This window comes from Cyanistes caeruleus, chromosome 14, assembly GCF_971803275.1.
Source record: "Cyanistes caeruleus chromosome 14, bCyaCae1.hap1.1, whole genome shotgun sequence".
Taxonomy (NCBI): Eukaryota; Metazoa; Chordata; class Aves; order Passeriformes; family Paridae; genus Cyanistes; species Cyanistes caeruleus.
Window position 1 is genome coordinate 18,905,521 of NC_141714.1, and position 22,330 is coordinate 18,927,850.

The following is a 22,330-nucleotide window of genomic DNA, read 5'->3' on the forward strand; positions in this document are numbered from 1 at the left end:
CAAGGGAACAAACATCTGCCACGTGCTTGAGCTCGTGTTCCTCCAGAGAGACCTGTGCAGGAGAGGGTTCTGCACTGGCATCTTTGGATTCACGCTGAACACTCAATAAAGACCACGATGACAAAGGGTTCTGACCCAGAAACGGGCAATAATATCCACTGATATGGCTGATGAGCTTAACTTGCCCTCAGCCTATAGACTTTGCCCTCTCCACGATTTCTATTGATCCTCAAACACATGGCTGAGAATTGTGGCAGCCTGGCTCGTGGTGTCGCTCCCTAAGTCAATGTGGCAGCAGGAAAGGATAAAAACCTTGCCAATTTTCACAATATAAACTGTCAGATCTCGTGAAGCAGAGCACTGTTAGTGGAGAGTTAAAGGTGAGAGAATATTACTGCTAGCCTGGTAATCCCTCACTGCCACATTTGTGCCCTTTCCCTCTCCCAGAGCAAGGGACACTACAGGTGAGGATTAGCTCAGAACTATTTTTTTTTCCCTTATTAATTTAGTATCACAAAAAAATGCCAAGGCTGCTGAACAAATCCACTTTGCACATGGATAAAGTGAGGGAAATACAAACCACTGCCACCCTGAGAGTCACCTCTTCTTACACTAAATGAAGTCTAATGTGTGTTCTGTTGGGCTGAGCCTCAAACTCAGCTTCAGCCACTTGTCTGATTAAAAATAGACAATTGTGCATGTGCAGGAGGAGATCAGAGTTAATCTTGCTTCTCACTGTCATTATTTTAGCACATGCCATCTGCATTCATTTCTAAAAAGGACTAAGTGGACAAGCAGAGAATTTTGATTACAGGTTGCAGAATTTTGCTTTTCACAAGTAAGTTCACTGTGAGCAATATTTAAGGAACTAACAGACACAAAAGGAAGAATCATTCAGAACAAGCCAAAAGTGTAGAAGAAGAGCAGATCCTTGTTTTCTGCAGCATTTTACACAGCCCCATGCTGCTGGAACTGTACTGGATGACAAGGGTGCAGATTTGACTCCAGAGCCAGGTTTCTCCCTCAGAAAAGATAAACATGTAGTTGATTTCAGTGCAAGTTACTAAACACTCTTAAGTTAAACCCAAATATTGAGTGAACCAAAATCAACACGGGGAGTATGCCAAACACATCCCTGCTGAGCATAATTCTTCTCATTCCTCAAAGTTGCAATACCTGCTTTTCAGGATATTTAACTAAGTCAGCCTTTTAAATAACATGATGAAATTATGTAATAAAATTAGTTTACATACTGAAGAACTGCATCCTATCAGTGGTTTATCCCCCTTGAAAGAAGCTGTTTAAATAATCCCACTGTTAGCTCCTGAAAAAGGACACACATGTAAAATAAGTCCCTTTATTCTCCCCAAAAATGGGCTTTAGTGGAGTTAATGGCCATGGAAGAACCTCTGGTGCAGATGTGACCATGGAAGCCTCTCCATCCACCACCAGTAAATGATAAGAGCTACCCACAAGGGCAGAACAAATGCAAAATGAAAATCCATCTCTTTCTTGTAGGTGAAACTGTTATTAATATCCTGAACAGTCAATGACCACGGGTCACATTCCACAAGTTTTTATCGTATTCTTACATTGAACAATTTGAACAAAGATTTCTTAACATGATCTTTAGCTTTAATCAGGCCTATTTTTGTCCATCTGCCTGGAAGCTCTTCATTAGCATTACTAATGCCTTCACCATGTGCATTATTTCCACAAAAAATAACTTAATTTCCACCCAGAAGTCTGCTTGTTGAAGTATGGGCTATGGAGAGAGACATTTCAAACTACTCCACTGATAATTATTCATCCCCTGCACCGTAGAATTCTTATTTGTTAGGGGTTTGTATCATGTACAGAAAATATAAACACTGTGATAGAGCTTTCTTTGTAGAAAAAAATAAACAAAGTAGGAAAGTTCCCAGCCTGATCATTAAACACCCAGTTTGGTTCTGTCGTGCTCTGAGCAGCCCTGGGCAGCTATAGAAATGTGGATTATTAAGAGGATGGCTGTGTTATTTTGTTTTTGTGAAAAGCTGTGAAGATGTACAAAAGCAGGACACGTAGAAAGTGCTGAATGTGGTCAAGGGAAGCCTTGTAGTAAATATAAGGAGATTATTTTGATTGTTCAGTCATGTTTGAGAAGCAAATTGTGCTGTGAGCTACGAACATCACAAGATATTTCCTAAACAATTTTGGGGAAGATCCCACAGCAAGAGGAGCTGTGAACTCAGCCAAGGGGCTGTGGGGAGATGTGCAGAACAGAGAGAAAAACCCTCCAGGAACCCTCAAAGGGGAAAAAAAAAAGAAGTCCCAGTGGGAAGGAAGCTTTTCAGTTTCCTTCTGCAGAACTGCAGATAATGACAGAATTGCACTGTCAGAGACAGACAAAACAGAGGTGCTGGGGGCCTAAAACACCAGAGATGACAGAAAAAGAGTAAAAAAATGAGTAGTTTTTACCTTGAATACTTGAGACCTTGAATATTCTATTTAAATCCACAGTCACTGCTGGGATTTGACTCTAAATCAAAAAGATGTACTGTAAAAAACTGGGTAGCACATATGAGGAATAATAATTGTATGTTTAAAAACTGGGATATAGTGTTTAGTGGCAATGTTAACATTTTTTTTCTCTTTGTACAGATCATCTCCAGTTCTTTCAGGCTTGGAAGAAAACTCATGAAGTATTATGAGACATAAATGTGTTTTATTCACACCGAGCAGTTGTGTCCTGAATATAAAATGTTGGGGAAAAAAATAGAAGTACTACTGCAAAAAGTTCTAATTATTCTATGGAATAGGATACTTGAAAGGTAAAGGGGGGAAAAAAAGAGAATCAATTATTAACTGATTACCATTACTTCATTTATCAGCAGTTTGCTTAGTTTTTCTTGTGAGAAGCATCCAAAATCAAGCAAAATATTTTCTTATATTTTTTACATTGTCCTTTGAAATAACCCTGTGCTCTTTTTTATACATTCCTTGGTTCTAAAAAGCATGAATGCAGCAAGAACTGTTTTCTTACTGTTCTGTTAAAACCTGAAAGCAGAAAATCTTTTGGAGAAGATAAAGCTGGTTGGGATCTAGAATTACAGACTGAGTGGTCAAAATGGAGAAAAGAGTGACAACACAAATCACCTAAATCAGTTCATTGCTTCAATTGTAACAGCAAAGTAACACTTTGGAAAATATAAACCTAAAAACTGTATTGATGTGTTGTTTTCTAAGTATTATTATTATTATTATTATTATTATTATTATTATTATTATTAATAGTAGTAGTATTAGGGGACCCTGGCCTGGAGTAAATTAAAATCTCTAATGACTTCTTGCTGATTAAAAAAATTATTTAGTTTAATGAAAAAAGTGCCTCAACACAAGTAAATTCCCTATTTTGACTGTATCATTTAATAATAGTATAATCCATCCAGCTTCAGATTTTAAATCAGAGGTGGATTCAGACAGGTTGAACTGGAGGTTTGCTGTAAGCACAATTACCTCTCCAACATATTCAGCATGAAATCTTTCCTAAACAATAGGTGGGAAACTCAACTTCCCCTTCCTACAAGGCAAAACGTGTAAGTTATCTTGGAACTGAAAAGTTTAAAGCCCAATAAATGAGCTGTGGTTAAAAACAAACTGCAGCCATGGAGAATTAACCTTGCTCAAGTGTCATCCTGAGCCATTTAAAGGAATGTTCAGGACCAGCCACGGTTTTAATTAACATTTGGGATACTGTGCATGATTGTAATGTGAAATGTCACTGCTGAAAGGTTAATATAAGATGTTTTAATGTCCCTTGGAATCACTAATAAATTTTATACATGTGTGATACTAACTTCTTGTGGCTTCATTTACAGAAACACTATAGAATTTTATATATATACATATATAATGGCAATTATTGCCTCTAGAAAGCCAGGAAATTATGGTTTAGATTAAATAAAGCTTTAGCAAACAAATAACTCTTGGAATTATCAGTGAGTGGATTTTATGTGGATTTAAGTTTGCAAATAAATAATATTTATTAAGTAGTCAAAGAGAATATTTTTAGAAAGTGAGGTAGTTTTGTCAATAAAGGGTATTCATATGCAATTAACACTCTTCATTTATTTTAATTGCTTAGCAGTTAATACTTCTAATCCTATTTTCCCACCTGTTAAGATAAGTTATTCAACCCCAAGCTTTTCTTGTTATTTACCACATTGTCATGCACTGTAAACAAGCTTAGCTTGATTCCCTTCTGAGGATAAATTCAGGAATTTTTAAAAATTCCTACATTTAAATTGATTCCAACTAAAACTGCAAAAAGGAGAACAAAAACTGACTGCAGTGATGGCACTGATGAAGAAGAGAGAAGAGCCTCCAGCTGAACAGAAGCAGGGGAAGGGCTGTGCTGTGTTTGCTGTGGCACAGTGGTTGTGCTAATGACATAGAATTTCTGGATGAAAAGCTGGGAATGTACTGCTGGGTGACTTAGCAACATATTTCCTGTTTGTGGTTGAGTTAAACACTGTGTGTTTTCTCTTCTGGTAGCATACAGAGTAATTACTTTTTTCTTCCTTTTTTTTCCCTCTAGTGCAGTTAGAACAAAGACTACAACGCTGTTAACTTTCTTCTTCAATTCTAGAAATGTGGAGAACAGAACATTTCCCAGGGACTGAAAATTGAATTTGCTGTTATGGTGATCTGTCAACAGCATTTTTCAAGCAGAAGCCTATGCTTTCTCTGGCAAATAGAAACTCTACCACTGAAATATGAATTCTCATAAATCCAGAATAATTTTCCTTTTTGGATTTACTCAGACTGAGTGCCTTCTGCAACCTTGCATGAGTGAACTTTTGGTCTGTTTAGAGGGAGAATGTTCAGAGCTGTAAGGTCTCACACTGCTGGGTTAGCCAGACATCCTCAAAGGACTATTTCATCAGTTCAGATATAAAATAATGCACGTTTTGGGGATGCTCAGGATACCTCGTGCCTATCAGGGTCTGATCATTTTGCTGTAAGGTAATTGTGGGATCTCTGTGAGCTGCTGTGGTTGTGTGACTGACTGGGACTAAGATTCCACATGAAACCTACAGAGCAGTGGCTTTTTGGATTACATGTTTGCAGCGATGTGAAATGATATTTGTAATAAATAGTTCTGAAATCCATTTGTTTCAGAGACGAAGCCAAGTTAAGAACAGTTTGTACAACTACTCGTTTCCACCCTCAGGCCACACTGTTGCTCTCGGAGTTGATCCAAAACACTGCATTGCAGAGTCTGCCAAAATGAGGTTTGCTGCTTGCCTTAAGCAGAGTTGTGGTTTTCTGGAGAGTTTTTTCTTTGTTTCCTTTTGCTGTTGTGGGGCTTTTCCATGTAAATTTTTCCTAACTGGGATAGCTACATTATTTCTCTTCACTCCTTTTGCTTGGAATTACCTGCAGAGTTTATATGGTCAGAAAGGTCCTTGGTTCATACACAGAATATTTGCTCCTCAATCCTATAAATTGGAGTGGGGTGGGGGAAGAACACTACAATGCAGCAGTAGGACTAAAACCATTTTCAACAAGAAAACCACAGCCTTTAACTTCTGCTGAGGAGGCTGTGAAGTGGATCTAATGACACTGGATCTATAGCAAGCTTTTCAAAAAGCAGGTTTCCAGCAAATCCTGTAGCAATGTTTGGTACAACACAACAGTTTTAAGCCACAGCTGAAAACCCCAAATGGAGACTTGCAAAGCATTTGTAAATCAGAGTTGAAAAAGTGACATAACTCTGCTAAGCAAGCAGCCATCTGTCCCAGGAGAGCAGGCAAAGGCAGGAAGGGGAACTAAGAGCAGCTGTGGGATGACTTTTCATCACATGATGCAGCTGCAGCCTGATGGTTGCACATCTTTTCTCCATCACTCAGACAAGGGTACAGAAATTACAATGTACCAGCACTAAAACAACAAATCTCCTGTGTTTTCAGTGATGTGTGCTGTCCCCATACCTGACTTCAGACGGGTTTTTTTATGTTTTGCTAAAATCAGGAATGTGATCTGAGTTTCACTCCATCAAAACTAAATTAACTCAAGGCCTGACTGTACATTTGCTCAATTTTCTCGATTTCTCACACGTGCACTTGCTTTCCCTCAAACCACAAATTATTTTTGGCATGTTGTGCCAGCTGCTCCTGAATTTTAGAGGTGAGTTCAATGTCAAGGTTTACTGAAGAACACTTGGCTAATGCAGTGTGAGCAGCACTGTGGCAAATTTAGAAAAATTGAGGACAAAAAGTTCTTGAGCATTTAAGAGTTGTGCTGAACAAACAGGGCTAAAGAATTAGGCTTAAAAACTCTTAAATTTGTGCATAGAGATGCCAGGCTGTTGGAAATGATTCTGTTTTCTCTGACTGACTGAACTTTGTGCTCCAGATATGGGTGCTGCTTAATACAGAAAAATAGAGGCAGCAAAGAAAATGCAAAATGATCATTAGAGCTAATTGTAAATAAGAAAAAGCTAGACTTGAGCATTTCTTTTTAACTAAGCATTGTTAAACTGTTGCTGTAGAATGAGATCCTGTAAACTATAAATGGATGTAGTTGGAAATAACATTACATTGCCTGACATTGCAAACAAGTGATTAAATTCATGATTACTTTATTAATTTTATCATTCCAACTTAGGTATGGTTAAGATGGTATCATAAACTATGTCCAAATAATTATTGTTAAAATCAACAGAATTAAAAAAAGGAAGATTTATACAGGAATGAAGAGTTGAACCTCAAAGGAAATTTTAGAACAGAGCAGCTAGACAGAGCTGGCCTATTTTATAACCTCCTAACTTCTGCTTCCAAGATTCTACTTTAAGAGCCCTGCCAGTTTCAGAGCTGTCATTTCATTTTATTTGAAAGCTGGTATTGTCAGACTTTATCAACAGGTTTTCATTGCTGGATTTTAAAGATAAATATTTCCCCTGGTACTCAGGTAAGCCCGAGAGTCACAAGAAATGCAGAGAAAAATGCAAATCTCAGGCTTTGTATCACTGTATGTATTAAATAGAGAGCAGAAATTCACTATTCTGTCCTGCGTACCTGTTCAAAAGTACAGCCCCCTGTGGCAGCACTGCTGAACTGGGACCCTGTCCTAGAGGGCAATAAATGGATGTATTTATGTCAAAAGGATATATTTATATCAAATGGATATATTTATATCAAACAGATATATTTATATCAAACAGATATATTTATATCTGAGTGTGGCCTCCAAAGATTGCCCTTGTCCCACCAAAACAGATCATGAAGGCGCACATGACTGCTGTCCCAACATAACTCAGCAAGCACAGATTCAGCTATACCACCCCTAAATGTGTCTTTTTCTTTTAAAAACAGCCATGGCATTGATACAAAGACATCTGTCAACACGACACCTTTATTAGCCAGAGATGAACCGTGATTTTCCCTCTGTCCATGCTGATACTGAGCATTCTGAGACACCTTTGGTTTGCACAGTGAGGCTCGGCCAAAGGGATTCTGGAATCCACAGGAACTGTTTAAACAATTTTTTGTTGTTGTAGGGCACGGGTGGATGTTTCGGGTATTGCTCATCCTGCAGAAGACAGGGACAGCTTTGGGGGGCCCAAGGGACCTTCCAGAACCTGCCCGCAACTTTCACCAAAGACAGGACGAGACTATTTACAAAAGCACTCGGTGACAGGACACAGGGGAATGGGTTCACGCTGAAAGAGCGGAGGTTTAGATGAGATATTAGGATATAAGGATATTAGGACATTATCCCGTGTGAGCGCGGGGAGGCCTCAGCACAGACTGTGAACAGCTGCGGCCGCCCCATCCCTGGGCACGCCCAAGGCCAGGTGAGACGGGGCGTGCGGCCACCTGGGCTGGCGGAAGGTGACGCCGCCCATGGCAGGGCTGGGAAGAAGTCGCTCCCGAATCCTCCCGGAGCCATAAATCCCGGCAGGGAGCCGGGGGCGTTCCGGGCTCTCCTCAGGGCTCCGCCATCCTCTGCGCAGGCGCGCGCAGGCGCGGCGGCTCGGGCGGGCCGTGCGCATGCGCGGCGGGGCCGGGGCAGCAGCGGAGCCGCCCCGGGCGGAGCGGGCGCGGGGGGCCCATGGGGCCGGTGCGGCCGTGAGCGCTCGGCTCGGTACAGCACAGCACAGCGGCGGCCCCGCGGAGCCATGGACGGACACGCGGCTCCGGGCGCGGGCGGTGAGGAGGCGCTGGGCTCCGGCAGGATGAACGCCAAGCGCGGCGGGCGCGCCGCGGAAGAGGAGAGCCGGAACAAGCCCAAGCTGGTGAGCGCGCTGCCGGGCGGGCGGGGAACGGCCCGGGCTCGGGGACGAGGAGCGGCAGGAGGGGGCGCGGATGCGGCGCTTCCAGCGGGGAATGCGCGGCCAGGGCCGGGGGAGCCTTTCCGGGGATTAAAGGCGTTTAAAGCCGCCGGGGTTCCGGGGGCGTTCCGGGGGGCTCCTGGCAGAGGCAGCGCTCAGAAGGGCCGGGCCAGGGGCCGCTGCCCGCGGGGGTGGGCGCTGGAGCACGGGCCGTGGGAATTGGCACGCGGGGACAGGGATGGGGACAGGGATGGGGACAGGGATGGGGACAGGGACAGCGCTGCTCCACAGCCCCCGCCCCGGTGACAGAGCGCGGGGTGCGGCTCGCTCTGTGTGAACAATCCAGAACGCTGCTGACCGTGATGCAAACCACCTGCTTACCAATGGAACGGCTCCCTTAAAGGGAAAAGAATTAGAAAATACCTGGGTGGTTTATTTTTGTTTTGTTTTTGTACGTAACTCCCCTTTAGGACTGCAGTTTGTGTATTGTAGCTGTGCTCTTTGATTTCTTTTGCTGACAAACCTGATAAGTCGAAATACAGGTGGAGTTCAAGGCAGCATCACTGGGTTGCACCACTATTGATAAATGTTGCAGAAGCAGAACCAGCTCATGTACCAGTGTTTACCTTCGATTGTTTCCATTTGTCACTTTCACGCGTTGAAATTGACCCCATTTAGCTCAGTTCTTGGTTGTATTTCCAAGAGCAACAGTGTAGCAGACCTTTAAAACTCCTGAGCCTTCTCCTTGGAGACAGTACTAGTTACAAACTTGATTTAACCTGTTGCCAGGGTTTTCCCAGATGCTGGTGAAACTAAGTTAGTGTTGGAGTTTAGAGCTTACAGGTACTCAGCCTGGCAACTGAAGTTTGGGTTTTTGTTGTTTGTTTGGGGGTTTCTTGATTTGTTTGGTTTTGTCACTGAAGATGAAGTTAGAGTATGGGAAAGTTGGTAAATGTATAGCACTGAGGCATAGGAAGTCACTGAAAGTTGTAATTGTTTCAGAGGATGACAGTCAGGAGCCCAAATGACTCGAAGTGCACCTGTATGGAGAGTGACCATGTATATTTTGGCAAAAGACTATCAAATATGGTGTCTTGTTTTGTTTCATGGTGTTATTGGAAACAAACTCTTGTTTCCTTGTGTAGGATGAACTTTGTATAAACAACACCGTTGGGTATGTTTATATTACCTTTACAGCTTCCTGCTGAAGTAGCTAAGAAGGCTGCCTGAGGATTCCTGCAGGGAAATGATTTGAAAATCACCCAGGGAAGTGCTTCTATTGGAAGCTGTGAAAATAAATTTTAATTTTGCTCTAGCAGAAGAGAACTCCATTCTGATAGAAACTCACAACCTGAAAAATCAAAGTGAAATGAGCTCAAAATTGGATTGAACAGGATGACTATTTCCATTGCATGGCCTATTGTTATTCTAGAATCCCTAGAATAAACTTTCATTGTTCCCTTTAGTGGAAAAAAGGAACATTATGTTATTATTTGACTTCATTCACAGTAATATGCTTTTGTTTCTTGAGGGGGTGGATGATTACAGTCCAGCAGCACCATGGATCAGAGCAGGGATATGTTGCTCAAATCAGAGCATTCTGAAAGATAGTTTTGCCCTGGGATAAGTGACTGGACTTTGATGGTATAATTGAGTGAGGGGGTTGAACAGGAAGGTGTGTTTTTTCACTCTGGACATGATGTACACAAATACTTCATCAACCTGACATGAACAGAGATTTACTTTTGAGGGAGAAAAAGGAGTGGGAGTCAGGTGTGCTTTAAATTGAGTTGGGGTGACTGGACAGGCAGATTTATCAGCAATTGCCGTGGGTTGTAAGGGAAGAACAAGCTTGTAATCAAGGAAAGGCCTCATCCATTATACAGGAAAGTAATCCTACAAAATTCTTCTGGCTTTAATTTTGAATGAGGGGTTGTTCTGCTGAGGCTGGCAATGTCTCCAGGCACTGGGAGAGCACTTTTGCACCTCATCCCTGTTCCCTGCCTTGTGCAAGTAAGAGAAAGGTGTTTTGGGGCTTGTGGCAAAGAAGCCACGCTGTTTGTGCATGTCACCGAGTTCCTTTACAGAGGTCCTCACAGTTGGGTGTGGAGATTTTCTTGGGTCATTTTTGTGGAGTTTCAGTGGAGTTAGAGAGATGAATCAACCTGTGCTCTGTCATGTGCTGGGTGGGATTCAGGGAGCTCTGAGTGTGCTGACAGGAGTGTGCCTCTTCCCAGAACTTATTTCACACATCCAGGGGAGTGCTGAGCAAGGGCTTGGTGGGAGAGGCTGTGCAGCTACACAGAGAGGAGAAAGTATTTTTGGTTCCTGGCACAGGAGCTGAAATTAGGCAAATCCTTGGGAAGAAGTCCAGGGGAATGATTTTTATATGATAAAAATGGCTCTAGGTGACAGAGGGCTAGGTACTGAAGTCATTATCCTGAGGGAAGGGAAACTAGAATAGAAAGGTGGGAGGTTTTGATTTCCCTGCTCCCTTCATCTGAAAGGTGTGCAGTGGTGCTTGGCCTGCAAAGTGCAGTGGGTTGTTTGTGGGGTTTTAGGGGCTGCAGCCTGATCAGTGGCACTTTTTCCTGACTGTCAGGAAGTAGGACTGGGCTGGTGGGAGAGAATCTGTGCTGGAAAGGAAAGCAATGCTTTAAAGTATTTCTCTGTAAGGCAATTGATGACTTTGTACATACACAAGTAATGAAAAGTGAGCTGTATCAGAACTACTAACTCATTTATTTTCTGCTTTAGGTAATTGAGGGAGGTGTTCAGGTTTCATACAATTTGTTGAATGTGACAGAACCTCATAATGAGAATTTAGTTCCTGTTTTTATAGCAGTAGTGTGTAAACTGGAGTATTTTACTGAAGTCAGTGTTATGAGCACCTGGACTCATAACTGATGCTGAAGGAGCTCTGGGTTGGTGTTTTAAGGGTTTTTTTTCCTCATTTTTTTGATGGCTTAAGGACTAGAGGTTGGAATAAGTGCCTGGTATTTTTGTAATCATTTTTGTTTACAGTGAAATGGGCAGAAAAAATCTGAATTGTTTTGGCAAACAATCATCTGATCTCACGTCAGCCCTGAGAATAGGCTGCCAGGAGGTGGCAGAGAGCAGTTCTTTGGGTTTGGCAACACGCTTATTTTGCTTGTTTTAAAGCATGCCTGTTCTGCTAGGCCAAACAGACTAAATTAAGGTTGTCAGGGAGATTGCTGGGATTCCTCTGCTGGTTAATGCTTAACTCAGATGTTCTTTGGTCTCCTCCATGCTTCAGTCACATGGGGAATAGATAATTCTGTCGGGGACCTAGGAAATGGGAAGTGCTTGAGAGTGTCAGCTCTGGTTTGCCAGAGCTGGTGTAGCTTACCAAGGGCATGGCAGGTTCAGCATCTCTTTGGCTGAAGAGTTGAAGTCAGACTTTACAGAAGTTCATGGCAGAAAAAGGGGAGACAGAGGTCATAAAAAAGAGCAGGAGAGGTTGCTGGAGATGAGACTATAAAGGGAAGATAATTTAAAGGATGTTTGTTGGTCAGAGACACTGAAATCACTATTCCTGGAGGTTTCCAGGTGCTAAGCCTGGATGGAGTCTTTAGCATGCTGATGTGAATTTAGTGGGTGACCCTGCTTTTTGGGCAGAAGTTTGAACTGCACTGAGAAAAGGATGAGATCCTTTCAAACACCTGTGGTTCTGTGAGTCAGCATGTGACAAGAGGTGCTGAACAGGATTTGGGGTGCTCTGGGAGTGTTAGAGCACTAGAAATGACTGTGACCAGTGTTTTTTGGTGGTGTTTTTAATTCAGGTTAGTAACTCCTGTCAGTTCAGGGATAGCAGGAGAGCCTGGTGGCCAATGCCATGCTAACACACACTGCTGTACCCCCAGCTTCCCTCCAGCTCTGGCTGGGAGCTGTTCAGTGCAGGATTCTTCACTTATTGCAAACCACATTTCTGAGAGGGGCTCTATTCTGAGTGTGATGTGGCCTTTAAAATCAGATTAGGAGAAAGGTGTTGTATAACTTGTAAAACAAATTGTTAGGGGGAAGAGAGATCTCCTTTAATTGGAGAGCAAGTGGATTTGGTGATTCACCCAAGGAGCATCTCACATTTTGTTTTGAAAGCAGAAATTGTTTGTGCTTAACACTGAAGTCTTTTAAATCTCATGAGCTTTGAGATGAATCAAGCTAGGAACTCAACATTCTGACTAATGTGCCATAACCTGGCATCAAACAGTGGGATAAAAGCTTTTATGAAGTTCCTTTAAAACAGAAGTAAGCTGAGTGTGCTTGGGAGGTTTCCCAGCTGTGTTGCACCACCCATATCAGTGCAGGAGTGGAGTGATTTAAATTGTGCCTATCAGTCTCTGTCGGGCAGACTGTGTGCTGCAGGACCCACCAAAAAACCAAAAAAAGCTGTGTGCTTCTTGCCTGACTGCTTTAGATATCTGTGTACTGCATACGTGAGCTGTGAGTCAGGTTGAGCAGAGATTTTTGGCAATCAGCTCAAATGTCTTACATTTGAAATCATAGTGTCTCTGAGTGAAATCTGTGCCTGCCTGCAGAGAGCTCTTGTTTCAAGTGTATGCTTGAGCAAAAAGTGCCCCAAAATGCTTGTGTCCTAGAAGAGTCTTGGTCTTATTAGGTCCAAGTCAGGATATTCCAACAAGTGAAGTTATCTAGGGTGCTGCAACCATTGCTGAAGAGTAAAAGTAATGTCTTATGAAGTTTCTGAATTAATAATTAGATTTAATTATTAGATTAATAATTAGAATTATTCTGGTCAGGCACTGCTGCTGACATGGGAGGGTAGTGCATGCTTGGTGCTGATGTTTAGGTAAATGCTTTGGCTTTTAGTGGGAATTGCTATTGACACTGTGAGTGAGGTGATAGAGACAGTGATAAGCCTATCTGTGGTAATTAAACTTCCTGAGCTAGTCCTGGTAAGACAAAACCGTCGAGCACTTCTGTACACGACAGGAAGCTTTGCAAACAAAGCAGATCCCACCCAGGCCAAGGGAAAGGCAGCTGTGAGAACTGTGCACAGCAAATGGAAGTGGTGCTTTCTGAGACTTGAGGCAGCTCAATATCCAGGTGCTCAGGTTTTGATTCTGGTGTCCAAGCAGCCTGTAATCCCAGTGACACTGATTGCTGGTCACCCTGCAGAAGGAAAAGATCTGCCTAAAAACTTGGAGTGAGTCACAAAATAACTTGATATTTTCTGCATCACTTGCAGTTCTCTAGAAGTAAACAATAAAGCAATAATGGGTAATAACATCCTTCTCATTCTTTTCATCCTTGTCCAAATTCAGAGTACAACGAGCAATGTCGGTTGCTGCTGGAGCAACTGTCGATTTCAGTTTGTTCTTCATCTGTTTATTTGTTCAACCTGAATGCACAAGAAGTTAGGAAATTAATAAAACAAATGGTTCTATGTAGCTGTTTGCAAGTTGTATATCATCATTCCTTACATTCAGTATTTTTTTAAAAAAATAATGCAGTAACTTTGTTTAGGGGGAAATAAGGGTTTCTTTTTCCTTAAAATTGGCTGTGGTGATAGAGCAGATAATTTTGAGAGATTAACAATTGAAAAACCTTTAGTATTTGTGTAGTAACAATTGATAAAACTCCAGGCAGGCAAAACTAACTTGTCTTAAAATTTGTGTATTGGTTTGATATCAAACTGATTTTTAAGTCTTGTGCATGAAGTGGTTTTTGCTGCAGTAGTGGTGGAGTGAGCACCTCAAGGATTCCCACTTGCAGGTGTAGGTGGGATGTTGTGTGCCAGAGGTAACACTAACACAGCCTGCAACACAATGTTACAGCTGGTAACAATTAATTGTGTGGGAGAAAGGGGTGCCACTCAAAGAAGTGGCTCTTGAAGGGAGCAGGATGGGCTTTGGCACTCTCCATGGTGCTCTCCTGGCACAAGTTTGGTGTGGCAGTGGGACAAACAAGAACCTGTCAGAGCCACTCCTTTACTATTTGCTCTGCTTTGATTATTTTTAGAACTAATAAATAAATAATAATAATAATAAACTAATAAACTGGAGTTATGGCACATCATAATTCCTCCTATTGTATGAATTTGCCTGGAGTTCATCCACCACTTCCATGGAATTGTCTGCTTTTCAGCCCTGTTCTCATGATAGCTCTTGAGCTGGACATGTGTGATGTTCACAGATCTGAGAAGGCTCTGCTGTGACAATGAAATGATGTTATAACATACAATATCATTGTGTCTAAATCATGGGCTCTTCTGATTTATAGAAATGGAGAAATAGCTTGACAGTTCAATTCTGGAACAATGCACAGATGGGAATTTTATGGTTTGATACAGCTCCTGAAGGTTTTTAGCTTACCTGGGTGTGGTAATATTTGGCCTGAAGGTGTTGTGTAAAGTCACCACACCTTGTGTGTTGTGTAAGGCAGAAATGTTCTGAGGAGTTCTAATGGATGCAGGCTCCTCCTGCACAAACAGAGAACTCCTGGGAGAGTGAGAACAGGGCAGGCAGCTTTCTTGTTGGGTTCCCTTCCTTTGAGTGATCCTCAGAGAAAATCATTGGAGAAAATAATCAGTATGGTGGATGTCTGATGTGTCTGCTGCCTGCAAGTGTTCTTTGTATAGTGCTACTAAAAATATTTGTTATTTATAACAGTTTAAACTTGTTTTGAAGGTGAAAATGTTAGTGTAAAAGTGACTAATGAAAAACAATGTTACTGGAAAAAGTTTTGCCTTGTATTGCTTAGTGATTTTTATGTGTGTAAATATATATGCATTAACACACTGCTGCCCTACTTATAGTGGAAATAGGAACTTTTCTTTTAATAACAGGACCCCATTAACATATTTAGTTTGTCCTTTTCAGTGAGAATAAATACAGAAGAACTTGCTTGAGGATTGTGGAACTTTGAGTGCTTCTACCTCACAGTTTACAAGTTTTTAAATAATAATTTTCAAGCATTTGGGGAATAGTGCTGTAGAATCCCAGCCCCTGGTGCTGCAGGACTGTTGCTCTACAGCCAGGAGAGCAGGAGCTGTAATTTTAGGCCGAGAGAATTGCAGGATTGGTGGGTGCAGGTTGGTTTGAGGGACACAAGCCTGATTCTTTGTTCAGGGATTAGCTGATCAAACATTAACAACTTTGTCCTGGCTGGGGTCACATAAACTGCATCATGCTGCATGTGTAGGCATGAAGATGGGAGGAAATAACCTGAGGCCTTCCATGTCCCCATGGACACCTTCTTGTCACAATTACTTGGTTTCATGTTCACAAGTGGCTCTGTGTAAATTCAGTTTGGGCTCTCAGGGATGGTGGAACAAGGCAAAATGAGTACTTTGGTCAGGAAAAATGTTAGTTCTGCACTTCATTACTCCTTCTTAATATGGTAGGAGCTAATGATGGTTGTTATAATGACCTTTAAGGATGCCTGTGGTTTAGTGTTTTTTAATGAGTGCAGCTTTGTCAGGAACAAATACAAAGCCAACATGAGATTCATTAGATTCTAGCTCCTAATAACAGAATACAAGCTGTTAATTCTCATGCAGTATAAAGTTTTCTGCTTTCCTGTCTGCATTTTGGTTCTTCATGTTCTTTCTCTTGCTGTGAATTATTTTTGTCTATTAAATTGGAGTAACTTCTGAAATACTTTGGTTTCATAATGGGAGCTGTGCTGGATGTTTGCATTTGTAATTGTGTGAGTACATGAGTAGACTAGAGCTTGACAGTTATTAAGAGTTGAAATGGTTGTATGTCCCAGTTGTATTAGAACAGGTAAGAATTTCCATAAAGAAGAAAGAAGGCAGCAGCACATCAGGCTGAGAATATACACTGGTGTATGCACTGGCATGTTTTAATTTTTGTGCCAGCCACTTTTAGTGTGTAAATGGGAAATAAAAGGTTTGAGCACAAAGGCTGGAACTCAAAGGGTAACCCCAGGTTAGATGGCCAAGTTCCAGAGCTGACACAAACTCAGCCTCCTGTGATCCTTCAGGCTGGCTCTGCCCCTCTTAGGGAGCTGCAGCAGCTTTGCAATCTCATTTTGTACACACTGAGGTACATTTTACAGCAGTGAATTTTTTCATCCTCCAGTTTATTGTAGCGTGGTGATATTCCCAAACTAGAATGGTAACCAGTGCAGCAGAAGGTTTTGCTTTCTGCTTGTAAACCAGAAATGCAATTTGCATTTTTAATATGCATTCTTATTTGAACTTCGTACAAAGCTTGGGTGGATAGGACAGGCTTCCTAAATCCATTAAGGTTAGTTTATAGTCTTCTGTGATTCAGAATAATTCCTGAATGACTTCTAAGATAAGCAGTAATCCCATCAGTTAATATTTGCTATTTCAAAAGAATTGTTTTGTGAAAAACCTTTATAAAATTCATGTGAGTGTTCTGGGGTAGCCAAAGCACATTTAACTCTTTAATACTAAGATAAACCATCATTTTTTTTTTTTTTTAAATCTCCTTTAGCAGAAAATTACAGATTCTCCATAATCTCTGACAAGTTTCTCTAATTGTCCTGAATTCCTCCTTAATAGGGACTGGACTCTCACCTGTACTGAAGTCAAATGATACCATGGGATTCCTCATTATTAAACAGTGTAATTCCTGCCTGTTCACATGGTGCTTCATTTCCTACTTCCCCAAAGGACAAATAATCTTTCAAGGATGCTGTTATAAACAGGAAAGAATAGGGAAAAGAACAGAAGGACCTTTTGTGTGACACAGCAGCTGTACATTGTTTAACCCCATATTCTTTGCCTACTGAGTCCATGGTTTATGGTCCATGCCTGTGGAAATTATTCAACTTTGATTTTCAGCTCTTTGAGGTAAAGCCAGAGTTCCCTGCTATGACAGCAGCACTACTCATTTTTCCAAGTTTTAGTATCACATCATTTATTATTAAGGGAGCAAAAAGTGACTTTACCATCAACTTGTTGTAATGTAAGGATCAAATACTGCTGTGATGAAGTGCTTGCTCTTTACTGTAGGTCTGTCTTGGAAGACAGGCAACATTATTCTAAGAAGTTGTTGACATGATCCCTGTGACCATGTTCCAAATCCCATGTTCCAAGAGTACAGACAAAATGAATGGTCTTCACAAGGAATTCCAGCTCCTTTGGCTCACTGCATGCCTTCTGCTGCCAGTTTGATTGTGGGCTGTGTTTTGGTCGGTTGGATTTTCTTACTACTTCCAAAAGAACCCAAACAAAGCAGCTACACGTTCTCACTTTCTCAGAGTCTATCAAAGGCAATGTATTCTACTTACAAGGAACGTCTCAAATGGTTTTGTAGGAAAATCCAAATGGAGTCTGACACTTATTTCAGTGTGTGCTGCACCCACAAGAGCAAGAGGTGTTCTACACAACCACCAGCATGCAGCAAAAGAATCTTACCAAATCTATCTCTGCACAGAATAGCAAGAGAAGTTGACAGAACCAGAGCCTCTCCCTGGGCAGGGATGTTGGATTATCCTTGCATTCACTGTCATAGAAGAAGCAGAAATAAAAAAAAAGTGTGTGAGGTAATTTCTCAAAGCAGTTTCTGCTTCATTTTTTAAGATAATTTCAACTCTGTCAAGTTGCTCCTCTTGAGAGAAAACATTTAGGTTACAACAAAAGATTAATTCCAGGTTCAAAGTGTGATTGTTGTTAAAAGGGTAAAATCTAAGATTGCAGTTCAGTTGGAGCAAAGGTGAATCTTATTCTTCATAGTCACAATGAAAAAGGTGTCTCTTGAGCAAGTGAGGCATAAAAGGAGTCCTGTTCTCACATCTCTTCATTGGCCAAACTCAGAGCTGTAGAGCAGCTCTCACTTGATCCCAGCAGCTCCCCTGGTGTCAGAATGAAAAGCTCAGGAGAGCCAGGAGCAGGGGCAGAAGATGAGCAGCAATTCAGTGCACATCAAGTATTGCCATCCAGCAAAACTGCTTTGTGCTGCCACCAGGATGGAAGCAAAGAGCTCAATCCCACTGCTTGTATCGAAGCAGAAAATTGAGATCAAGTCTGCACTTACTGTGTCAGGAATTGTTTTGGCATAGCTCTTCCAGTTTAACTGTTCAGAAGCACTTCACAATAATATTATAGCAAAAAAAACCAAAAGCTATATTCCCTAAAAGCTCAAAGCTCAAGTCAACCACACATTTGAAAAGCAAGCAGCAGAGATCCAGTGCTGAGCATGGTTTTGCTAGGAACACTTTGCAGAAAAGCAGCTTGGCTCTTTCCAAAGTCGAATTTGCAAAAGTTTTAACAGCACATTTAATAGTTTGAACTGAGGCATGTAAGAGCTGTAGAGCATTGTGAGGAGAGGCTGTGTTTTCCTGTAATGAAAATCCTGCTGTCTCTGATGGACAGTGTGCTGCACTGTCACACCTAGCTCCAAGCGATGTCTGTCCTGCAGGATCTGCAGGGATGGGACCAGGAGCCGGAGCCTGTCGGTGCCAAGGGCTGCACAGAGAGCTCAGCAGCCGTGTTACAGCAGGGCTGGGAGCCCTGGGCTGCCAGGCTCATCCCTCTTCTCATATCCTTGCTGTGCAGACTCAATGGGAAAAGTTTGGATTGCAGCTGTGGCTCTGGAAAATGCCAGAACTTCCTTAATTTGCCTCTGCCCTGGCAGATGTTCCTGCAGCTGTCTAACCTGATCTGACTGTCCTGCTGCCACCCTTGCCCTGTGTCTCACACCCAGTAATTTTGTTGGCTTGGACTGACAAGGAACTGCAGCTTTTGGAAAAAACTTATAATTTCCTTCTATTTTTTAAAGCTTACATATCAATGAGCACCAAGAACCATTGTCAGAAACCAACTTTTCAAAACAGCGATGGCACTTTGAGCTTCAAATTATGTATATAAACAAAAAGTTACTTCTGATGTCTTCCTCAACTCCTTTTGTATCTTCAGTTCCAAAGCTGATGAAATTGACTTTTGTTTACAGTGATTTTTTTTTTTAATTTCTGAATTAATTTGCTGTTTTATAAAGCCTCAGCCTTTGTCAGGTATTTGTCAGGGGTGTCTGGTATGATTCCCCTGCCTCTGGCACATGTTCTCTTGTGTTCTGTTTGAGAGCAGCATCTCCCAGCAGGCCATTAAAGAATCTGTACCCTCTGCTGTTAATGATTTACCAGCCTGGGTGACCCTCAGGCTTTATTTAGCATGAGGGATTGTCAGACTTATTTCTGGGGTATTGCTCATTTGTGGATGGTCATTCTCCTGGGGGAAAAAGTGGAGAACTTGGGCAAAGCTGGCAGCTTCCCTCTGGGAGGTGGTGCCATCCTGCCCTGGGACAGCCCTGGCTCAGGGGTGCCAGCAGCTCTCCATCTGCATTTTGGCAGCCCATGTTTCCCTCCATGTTCAGGCTCTAGGTTAAGCCTTAATTTAAAAAATTGAAGAATGCATATTCAAGGAGTTTGTGAAGCAAGCAGCTGCAAGGCAAACAAGATTTTTTCCATATGGTGTCATATAGACCAAATGGAAATGTACAACAATAGTAACAAAACTATTGGTATTGCTCAATTCAAGTGTTTTTGAGAAAGCAGATGGATTCCAACAGTCATTTCAGGGTTTTTCTGAAAGCATGGTGAACGCTCCTTGAAGTGTGAAAAATATTATGTTCAAGCAAACATTAGTAATAAAATTAGTAAAAATATAATTCACAAAATGTCAGGTGTACTTCATCATGAGTAAAGATCTTGAAAGCCCTAAATGAGTGTGTAGTCCTGGTTTCTGCACATCAGCTTTTATGACTTGGGTACCTTTTCCCAATTTCCTAGGTGCCTTTTTAGATTTAATTGCGAAACTGAATATGTTAACAGATGGTTAAATTGTCTAATGGGAACATTATTCATTCTCTGAGCTGAAGAACAGAGGTTGTAGGAGTGAATTCTATTTTGTGACTAAGACCTAAATTCAAGATGCAGACGACTTTTTGTATTTCAGCAATTATCCAGTTTGGGCTTTGTCCCTCTAAACTGCCTTGGTTCAGGTGCTCCTATGGGGAGTTATTCCTCTCCTGGTTGTGTTTGAAAAGCTCTCCTTGAGTGGAGCTTTACCACGGCTTCTGCAGGCATTGAGGTAAATGTTAGAAAATGGCAATACCAGCTCAGTTTAAAACAAAAGACAAAACCTGCAAGTTAAGAGAAGGTCGAGTTCCTGATTGTTACCCCTAGAACTGGAGCTTTGCTGGGAGCTGCTCCTTGAGCTTGCAGCCTGGGGGCAGAAATTGGGTGTTCCAGCACACCAGGATCTGCCTGGGCAGTGGAGTGAAAATCAGTTTAGAAGTGGCTGAGCTGGGCACTGTTCATCCTGAGGGTGTGATCTGGGAGTTACTGCTGCTTTGGTTTTTGTGGTGACAGGGAGATTCCTGAGCATAACAGTAAAGGACATGGCAAAGTAATACTTAAATATAATCAATCCACGTAAATGCACCTCAGTTTGCAGCTCATGGCCAGCTTAAGGGATTTGGAAGGCTTTATAATAACACAAGTTAGAAAAATGTATAAAAAAGTAGACTTGCTGTGAGTTTTGTATTAAAAGTTGATGCAATCACCTCAAGTAATTTAGTTCTGTGAATATGATATTGCTGCTGCTGTAGCCTGCATTGTTTGCATGAGGAAGCAATGCTTTCTGCATCAAGAAATGTAGTGATCTGTGAATATCTTTCTGCTCTTTTCATGTGCAAGATTTCAATTACTCTGAATATTAACTTGGCTGAGACCTTTTGAGATAAAAGAATTGTCTGGTGCAGTTGCATTAGAATATGCTATTATTTTTGTGTGCTTTACTGTCATGATCTGTCTGTACTTATGAGAGATACACAGAGTAAATTAAAACTGGGAAGAGTGAATAGAAAATTATATTAACCATTGATAGCCTGGAAAAGCTGTGCTGTGAGGAAGACACTCTATCACGTAAGAACTAAGTCAACCAGCAGGAAATAATTCTTTGGTATAGATGCTGAAGAAATTTTGTGGTTTATGTTGATACTATAGTTCAGGGAGAGAGATGATCTATAGCTGTCTTAAATTGTATATGTATTTATACATGGAAATGTTAATTTGTTATCCCTTATCTGCAAATGTTTCCTTGGAGATTTTTGTGAAGCCTTTTCTCTTGGGCTGCTCCTGCAAACAGGAACTCAGTGTATTTATGAAGTCAGGAAGGTGTAGATTTTTCTGTCTTGTGTTGCTCTGGTTGTCTCATAGATGGCAGAAAGAATAATGCCAGAGGACTACAAAATCAGCAATATCTTAAATTTCCTTCTAGGGAGGTAAACTGCTTTTGGGTTATGTTCTGAAATCAGCCTGGAAGTGCAATTTCTTTGTTAGTACAAGAGATTGTCAAAATTGTGTGAGGATCTGCAGGTACAGAACAGCCTTGGCTTTGCCTCCAGCTACTTGCAGTGTCTCTCCTACCTGTTAAATGTGCTGCTTATCTTGAGTGGCTGCTGGCAGCAGTGGAGTTTGTGCACCACAAGGATATCTGGGAAGAGTGCTTGAGGGGTCTGAAAAAATGCAGCATGCTATCTTGTTTTAGTATTCTGTGTTTTGCCCAGAGGAGTTTGAGTGACAAAAGCAATATAACTGTAGAGATGGGGTAGATGATCCTGTTCCAGCTTCTGGCAGAGATTGACAGTACTTAAATGAAGGGAAAAGAAAATTCTCATACAAGTAGCTCCTAAAATGCATATGGAGTTCCAGGACTTCTTGCTTGCCTGGCTGTCTCTGGGTTAAAAACAGGGTTAGGCTTTACTTCATTTTTGTCTGTAATCTCAATTAAAAGATTTATTTAGCACAGTGGTAAGTGAACATCTCAGTATGGCATTTATCATCTTGAAACCAAAACTAAGTCCAGCAGAGGAGAGCACAGCGGAGGGGTAAGGAAGGGTGTTGAGATGTTATCTGGTAGATGAGAGGTTGGTGTCAACATCTGGATGTGCAGATGTCTGTACTGGCTTAGGCTCAGGTGGGGTTTGTGCAGAGCAGCTCATCCAGTGCTGTGTCCTGGATTTGTGACCAAAACAG

At 41.6% G+C, this 22,330-nt stretch overlaps 1 protein-coding gene across 5 annotated transcripts in view; it reads left to right on the forward strand.

Moving 5' to 3' along the window:
* The first annotated feature begins 8,056 nt into the window (after positions 1–8,056).
* Positions 8,057–22,330, forward strand: part of DIAPH2 (diaphanous related formin 2) — a 166,188-nt gene continuing 151,914 nt past the window's right edge. For 2 of the 5 annotated variants that reach the window (XM_086849997.1, XM_086849998.1), the window contains exon 1: positions 8,057–8,281. In XM_086849997.1, the coding sequence (XP_086706123.1) occupies positions 8,165–8,281 (117 nt within the window). In that variant the 5' untranslated portion in view covers positions 8,057–8,164. The remainder of the gene's footprint in view (positions 8,282–22,330) is intronic. The other 3 variants (XM_086849995.1, XM_086849999.1, XM_086849996.1) reach the window with 2 other exon arrangements.